General features: G+C 44.7%; 1 protein-coding gene across 1 annotated transcript; it reads right to left on the bottom strand.

Moving 5' to 3' along the window:
• Positions 1-322: 322 nt before the first annotated feature.
• On the bottom strand, positions 323-7,856 carry MS4A5 (membrane spanning 4-domains A5). Its single transcript, XM_016200368.2, has 5 exons — positions 7,704-7,856; positions 5,530-5,658; positions 3,421-3,477; positions 1,698-1,850; positions 323-433 (listed from the first exon to the last, which is right to left on the bottom strand). The coding sequence occupies exons 1-5, from the start codon at positions 7,854-7,856 to the stop codon at positions 323-325; spliced, it is 603 nt and encodes a 200-aa protein (XP_016055854.1).
• Positions 7,857-8,117: the final 261 nt, after the last annotated feature.

Here is an 8,117-nt window from a genome sequence, read left to right as displayed (position 1 = left end):
GGGCCCTGCACGCTGGGCTTCGGTTCCTCTCTGTCGCAGTGGCAACACCACGCCGCAGTTCTCTAGGCCAGTGAACGCATGACTGACAGAGGAGGCGACACCAAGGCGACCATGTGATTCGGGCCTCGGAGGAGATGGCATTGCAGAGAGGCAGGATGTGTTTTACGAGCCAAAATCTTCCCCAGTCCTGCTCCCCCGAGTCCCTCCCCTTTGCTTCAAAGAATCGCCAGCCTTAAAATCCTGTGCTCCGTTTGGCTTTTCCTCACAACCACAACTCGTCTCTCCACGACATGATAACACTTCTTTATTCTCACAGTGCTTTTCAACACCATTCCTCACAATCACAACAGTCAAAGGATTTACTACAAATTGAGAAAGACATAGCAATGAGTAGTTGAATAATGCTGAAGGCTATCAACATAATCAAAATTCCCTGTAACAGAAGAAAAAGAAGAGTCATGGTGTTAGCACAGTAAAGGTTTTTCAGATGATAATTAAGTAGCAATACCCAGGTAAGAAAGCTCCTCCACATCTCAAGTGTGCCTCACGCAGGCTCACAGGCCCTGGTTTCTCTCTTTCACTGCACTGAGCCTGGGCCCAGGTTCCACATGGGCGACGCGGGCGCACGGCCTTGAGGCATGAGCAGCTCTGCTGCTCTTAGGCATTCCACTGACAGGCTTCCGGCTAGGCTTTCCTCTAAAAATTGACCCGGGAGTTCCAGGTGACTTTGCAGCTCTTCAGGGGCATTTAAGTGGTTTTAAAACGAATCTCAGAGAGAAGGAGGGCGGCGGGGGTGGAGGGGGAGAGATTTACCAAAGAATTTATGTGCTTTATGCACAGCCCAAGGACAGGGACAATGGTGTGGGGAGGGACTGGGGAGGGGGCGGAGTGGGCTGGGAGGGGGCAATGGGGAGAAAAAGAGGCATCTGTAATATTTTGAGCAATAATTTAAAAAGGTGTTTCTTTTTTTTTTAGATGTAGCATTTTTCTTTGTTTTCAGAGGAGTGTTGATTCACATTTCGCATTTTACTGTTTCCAAAACTAATCTGTTTTCATCTCTCCTCCCTCGTTTTCTGTGGTCCTGCTGCATCAAATGCGCAGCATTCCTTTGACTCTGCCATATGAAATATTCTACTTCCAGTAGGACCCCCTTTTCCTTAGGTGTTTCGTTTTCAGCTTTCTCAGTAATTTTTAATGGCTCTTATTGGCTATTTTTTCTCTGCACGTATATTCATATCTTTTACATGCCTTTATACTAATTTTAGTGGGATTTTCAAAGAGCAGAAATAAATGCCTGTTTTCAACCTCTCACGTTTTATCAGAAGTCCAGTCTACATGTTAAAACCCAAACCATAAAAACACTCCACCGCTCCACTCATGATTCTAAATGTACATGCAGGGCTATAACCACTACCATACTGCTAGACCTGTTTTTTTCTTTTAGTATATCGCTTTTTTTTATATTATGCACGTTTAGCTCCTCTACTCATCTGTGAATTCCTAAAGTTGGGGGTTATAATATGTTTATTTTTCCATTCTCCAATGCCTGGTATGATGCCTATTAGAGACTATGATTTCTGTACGCCTGTGAGTAAAAACTGCATTTGTCTGCAGCGTTATCTGGACGGTACTGATGAGGCGCTAACGCGTCTTTGGCTCAAGCCCTTGGCTCCTCGCCCGGCGGGTGCGGCACTTACGATGAACAGGGTGTTCACAGCCTTGCACTCGCTCGCTTCTCCGGAGTAGCCACACAGGTAGTTTTGATCCAGAATAAAACCGAATACAAGGAGAAGGACCCCGGTCGTTGCTGCCAGGACGCTGAAGCAGTTCATGGTTTGGCTCATCCTCACCTGCGGGAGAGCAAAGGGGTAAGGCAATGACCAGGCCCCGAGTCTACAGACAGGGTGGGTGCGGGGGGCCCAGGGAGCGGGTGCCAGCCGCAGCCCACCACGCCGCCGGGGCATCGTCCATGCGGCCCTTTACCTCTTTGGAGGCCAGGCCTTCAGCTACAGAATGAGGGGGTCCAGTAAGCTTTTAATAACCCTTCCATCTCCCATAATCTGGGCCTATTTTTTTTTTTAAATATATCTTTATTGATTTCAGAGAGGGTGGGAGAGAAACATCAATGATGAGAGTCATTGATCAGCTGCCTCCTGCACGCCCCCGACTGGGGACCGAGCCTGCAACCCGGGCATGTGCCCTGACCGGGAATCGAACCCCGATCCCCTGGATCCTAGGTCGATGCTCAACCGCTGAGCCACGCCCGGCCCGGCTGGGGAATCTGTGCCTAATTTAAATCCCATTTAAGCTGGTTTCGAGTCTTTGCCTAAGAAATACAATGTCTGGGCATTTTCACAGAGAGTTTCTATTAATTGCTCTCTTCCCTGTAGACGGGTGATGCTTTCTTGGTTTTGCTCATCTCATAATTTTTGGGTTGTAAACGGATTGGTCGGGGGCTGGGCGAGAAGGGTGAAGGGATTCAGCAAAGAAATAAAAGAAAGACTCAGGGACACAGGCAACGGTGTGGTGACTGCCAGAGGGAAGGGGGGTGGGAAGCAGGAGAGGCGAAGGGGGATAAATGGTGAGGGAAGGAGGCTTGACTTGGGGTGCTAACCACGCAGTACAATATACAGAGGAGGTGTTCTGGAATTGTACACCCGACCCCTGTACAATTTTATTAACCAACGTCACTCCAATAAACTCAATAAAAAATAATAGAAAACAAATAAAGAAATCCCATTCAATTGGTGGGAGGGGCACACATTGGACAATAAAGGTTCTTAGGGGCCCACATTGCATATTGCTGCTCTGGTCAAAGTCATGACCTAATTACGTTTTTGTTTCATGACTCTGTTTAACTAAAATAATATATATAATTGGCTTATTAGTATCCCATAGCTTTGCTTCTTTGAGAAAAGTAAAAATATTCTACTTAGAGTTTATCTGGAAGTTAAAGTTGTGCATTCAGTAACACTATTTTTCAGATTCTCCTCATGAAGTTTAATCAGGTCATCTACATAGTGTGCCTGTCATGTGTGTGTCAAGCAACTGCATGTGTGTGTCAAAGCACCTGGCATGCAGTAGGCACCAGAAATCCTTGCAGGAAGAGTGAGGGCGTTACTGGAATAATGAGACCCACTCTGCCATGTGGCTGAGGAACTTGCACAAGTCATTTGTTCTAGGCCTCAGTGTCTTTACATATAAAATCAGAACTAAACTGGATGACCTAGGAAATTCACTTTTGGCACTAATGTTTTATAATTCTATGAAAAAAAGGAAGCAAATAACATCGATCGGTATGGGTAATTGAGAGTTTGTGGGATTATAATGGCTTAATGATATTCCAAATTTGCTTTCAAGGCTCGAATGAATTAATTCAAAGTTATAAATACATTGTCAACAAAGGTGAATGTAACTCACCAGAGTTTTTGTGCCTTTTCTTTCCAGTGCAATTAGGCAGGCTCCAGAATAAATGAACTGTTAGGAAAAAATACATCTCTTAGTGATGGGTGTAAAGAGTGCTCGCAGAATAGACTTCTATGTGCCCATTTCACAGACCCTCCTTCGTACTTCACACATCCTCAGGGGAGCGAGAAGGGCAAGAGGCCTCAAATGGGTTGTCCATACGTGAGTAGTGGACAAAATACTGAACTCAAAATTTCCTTTAGCTTCAACTATTTATTTGAACGTAAGGATTTTTTTTTTTTTTTTTAACTTTCCTGGGCTTTAGTTTTCTCGTTCATCTTTTTATAGCTATTGCTGACTCAGCTTTGACATCATGACATCCTGGTGTCAAATCAACTTACAACCAACAAGGTCAGGTTTCGTCATTCTTATAAGAAGCATCCTTCCTACCCATTTGCAACCCAATGTGTTCTCTTGGACAGGAACACAGGCAGAGCTGCAGATAATATGCAGAGAATTCTGTAAAAATCCCAGGAATTTTCACGGGGATGAGCCGTACTGGCAGCATTGCTGTCTAGGAGAAACTTCAAATCTGATCACGGTACATCCATTTTTAAACTTCTAGCCCGTTGCCTGGTTTCCTTCAGCCTCGCCCCTCCACCCTTACTCCCTGCCTTGAGCTCTCACAGTTCTCAGGATGCAAAGTGCTCCTCACACCTTAAGCTTTTCTCTCGTGTTTGTCCCTTGACTTATAGCGAGATATCCTGCCCCTTACACCCAACCGCCCCCCACTCCCTCCCTCTGTGTGTGTCTTCATCTGATCAACATTCTTTAAAACTCAATCAAGCTGGAAAGGCTCTGGGCAACCTCCCCTCTGTTTCGTAGGTGCCTTTCCTAAAGAGGCAGCTTGTGAGTCCTTTGTCACCGTGCATAGTAATTTTTTCGTGTGTTACTATTTTTGTTTGGTTGGGTTTTGTTTCTCCCAATTTTATTGAGATATAATTGACATACATCACTGTATAAGTTTAGGGTGTATAGCATAATGATTTGACTTACATATATCAAAATGATCACCACAATAACTTTAGTTAGCATCCATCATCTCGTACAGATACAAAACAAAAGAAAGGAAATGTGTGGTTTTTTTTCCTTTTGATAAGAACTCTTAGGATCTACTCTCTTAAATTTTTCATATATAACATACAGAAGTGTTAACTATAGTCACATTCACCCCTTCATGCCTTTTGACACCACCCCCCTCCCTGCTACTAATAACCTCAAATATGATCTTTTTTCCCTTTGTGTGTTTTTTAAATTAAATTTGGGGAATGACATTGGTTAATAAAATTATACAGATTTCAATTCTATGACACATCATCTGTATATTGCATTGTGTGCCTACCACCCAAATTCAAATCTTCCATCACCATATATCTGACCCTTACTCCCTCCCAATCCCCTTTGATTCCACATATAAGTGAAGTACTACAGAATTTGTCTTTCTCTCTCTGACTTATTTCATCTAGCATGATGCTCTCAAGTTGTCACAAGTGGCAGAATATCCTTATTTTTTATGACAGAATATTCCATTGTGTGTGGGTGTAAACTTCTTTATCCATTTGTCTGTAGATGAACACTTAGCTTTTTTTCATGCCTTGTAAATAATGTTGTTCTGAACATGGGGGTGTAGATATCTCTTTGACATAGTGTTTTCATTTCCTTTGGATATATTCCCAGAAGTGAAATTGCTGGATCCTATGATAGATGTAGTTTGAATTTTTGGAGGCATCTCCATACTGTTTTCCATAATCAGGGCCCATGTATTAAGCTTTGGATCCTGATTGCCACCTTCTATGTATCTGGCTTAGATGGTAAGTCATTTTGAATGAATGAATGGACAAACAACCTCAAGACCCAAAGAAATATTCCCAAAGGAACTTCAAGACCAATGACGGAATATCAGTAACTCTGATGAGTTCGTGGGGAAATAATTTCAACAAGATTGATTTTTATTTTGACCTTTCGAAGCCTATCATGCAGCTGAATGCAGCTCACTTTGTAACTAAGAATTCTCTAACACCCTGGTTGGCATGGCTTCATATTGAACTGATGCACTCTACTCACCAAAACGGAGCTCCAGAACGGGTATCCTGTAACAAATATAAAGGGGAACCTTGGGTATGGTTTTTCAAAGGTGAAAAAGAAAATGACTCCAAGGGAAAAGTTCATCAGTCCAAGCAGGATCTGGATAGTCTACAAATAGAGGAAAGAGACACGGTGAGAAAGAAGCAAAACGGCGGGCCCCCCTTCCGAAGAGGTCGGAGATCCCCTCTTGGTAAAGGGTTCGGCAGTTATCATCTCGTAAATAAGGGAAGGACAGTGGAAGCCCCTTTATGATGCACCCAGGAATTTTCAGATCCCTCTACCTGGTGTTTGGTAATAAGCAACATACTCTAAATCAATGCTCCTGAGAATGTGGCCCGTGGGTTGGCAGCCCCGTGGCCACCTGAGAATTGGGGATGCAAGTTATCAGGCCCGATCCTGCGCCTACTGGGCGGAATCCGCAGGTTAGAAACCAAACCAGAGCCACGCGGCCCAGCCGCCCCGCTCCTGGCAAGTCCCCAGAGGAAACGCAGTCGCCGTCCCAAAGGAAAACCTGCGCCGTCATGTTCACGGCAGCACTGGTCACAGTGGGTGAGACATGGGAACAGCCCAGGTGTCCCCTGAGACGAATGGATCCAGGACATCAAATACTATTCAGCACAAACTAGAAGAAAATCCCGCCGTCTGCGACAGCGCGGGGGACCTTGCGGGCATCGTGCAGAGTGAAGTAAGTTAGAGAAAGGCAAGCGTTGTCCCATCGTCTTTCTATGTGGGAGCTGAAAGCCCTGAATGCATAGAAACGGGGGGAGAGTGGTGGCTGTCAGGGCCTGAGGGTTGGAGAGAATGGGGAGGCGTTGATCCAGGGGTGCGCTCCCAGTCGTAAGTTCCAGGATCTAAGGTACAACATGGTGACTGCAGCTAACGACACCGTGTTATGCACTTGAGAGTTGCTGTGAGAGCTGAGTTTTCTAGCTCTCACCGTAACAACAGCAGCATGGCAATTACATGAAGTGAAAGTGTGATAACTAACCTTATTGTGGCAAACATTTTGCATTATATGTGTGTGTGTGTGTGTGTGTGTGTGTGTATCAAATCATCACATTATACGCCTTCAATTTACACCATGTCATATGTCAGATACATCTCAATAAAGCTGGCGCTGAATTCTAGGCCTCCATGCCAGCCTGGCCTCAAGCAAAAGCGGACTGTCAAGAACCCTCCTTTGGATGACCAGTCCTGAGCCCGTAGAGGTATTATCACACCCCGGGGGGCACAGCACTCCCCATCTTTTCTGTTTTTGTCCCTGCGTCACTTGTGCAGGGGTCTGACGAATGCTGGGGAGCCTGATGGGAATGCCATGAAGAATGGAAGGGGTACAGGGTAATAGCCCGTGGCCTCAGCTCTCTCATTCCCGCCCACCTTCTCCGTTTACTCCCATTGCAACTGTTACGTTTAAGTAGTTGAGTTGTAAACAATATTTTCCTCAACTTCAGACCCACATTTTTAGCTCTTGTCAAACATCCCCACTTGAATGCTCCATGGTTAACACCACCTCCTGTTCAATATGTCCAAAGCCAAGTTCACTCTTTAAGGAGATGGAGCCTTTCTCTATAGCTCTCCTCTTTCATTTCTGAGCCCTCCCTAAAACTGCCTTTACGGGTTCCTTCAGGACAATCTCAGCTGCTTCTAGCATGCACCTCAAAACTCTTCCAGCCTCTACCCATTGCCCAGTTCCAAAGCTGCTTCCACATTTTAAAATATTTATTATAGCAGCATCCCACCTCTTGGTACCAATTTCTGTCTTAGTCAGCTTGGGCTGCTATAACAAAGCGTCATATGTTGGGTGGTTTATAAACAACAGAGATTTATTTCTCACAGTCCTGAAGGCTGAAAGGCTGAGATCAGGGTGCCAAAATGATCAGATTCTGTTGAAGACCCCCTTCTGGCTTGTAGACTGTAGTCTTCTCTGCTGTATCTTCACAAAGAAACCTAGCTAGCTCTCTGACCCTTTCTTATAAGGGCATCAATGCCATTCATGAAGGCTCCACATTAATGAACTAATTATCCCCCAAAGTCCCCACCTCCAGATAGCATCACATTTGGATCATGGTTTCAAATACGAGTTTCAGGGAACACATATATTAGGTTTCTAACACACCTATAGTAACGTTTACATTGGGGCAAATCTTACTTACCCCAAAGATTTTAAATTTTGTAGTAAATAATTTTGAAAAGGGCATGGTAGGCCCATAGGCTGTGGCTGCATTTTTCGTTGACGGAAAGTCGGGAGCAGTGACCTCTGGAGGAAATATCATAAACACGGGATTGCGTACAGTTTTTGAACCCATGATGGTGGAGTTGATATTTTGAAGTGTAAAATTATTTAGTTGGTACTTCAGTCTAGATAGACCATGCTCTTATCGTGTCCCAAGGTTGTCTGGGGCACTGGCATTGTTGTGTTTTGTCTTGGAATTCTAGAACCATAGAGTCACAGAGTCATGGAATCTCAGGACTGGTCAAGATCTCAAGAAGGTGAGTGAGGAAAAGGCCCAGGACTAGGGGTCAGAGGACCTGACCCCTAGTCCTGGTTCAGTCAGGAACTCACTGTG

The sequence above is a fragment of the Miniopterus natalensis genome, chromosome 11 (assembly GCF_054644295.1).
Source record: "Miniopterus natalensis isolate mMinNat1 chromosome 11, mMinNat1.hap1, whole genome shotgun sequence".
NCBI classification, from domain to species: Eukaryota; Metazoa; Chordata; class Mammalia; order Chiroptera; family Miniopteridae; genus Miniopterus; species Miniopterus natalensis.
Note: the sequence above shows the minus strand (reverse complement) of the source record. Positions and strands in the feature narration are given on the sequence as shown.

Coding starts and splice junctions, on each gene's coding strand:
- MS4A5 (XM_016200368.2), bottom strand. CDS start 7,856: ATGGGTTCAAAAACTGTACGCAATCCCGTGTTTATGATATTTCCTCCA. Junction 3,478..5,529: donor CGTTCTGGAGCTCCGTTTTG/GTGAGTAGAGTG, acceptor TTTTCCTAACAG/TTCATTTATTCTGGAGCCTG. Junction 434..1,697: donor CTGTGAACACCCTGTTCATC/GTAAGTGCCGCA, acceptor CTTCTGTTACAG/GGAATTTTGATTATGTTGAT.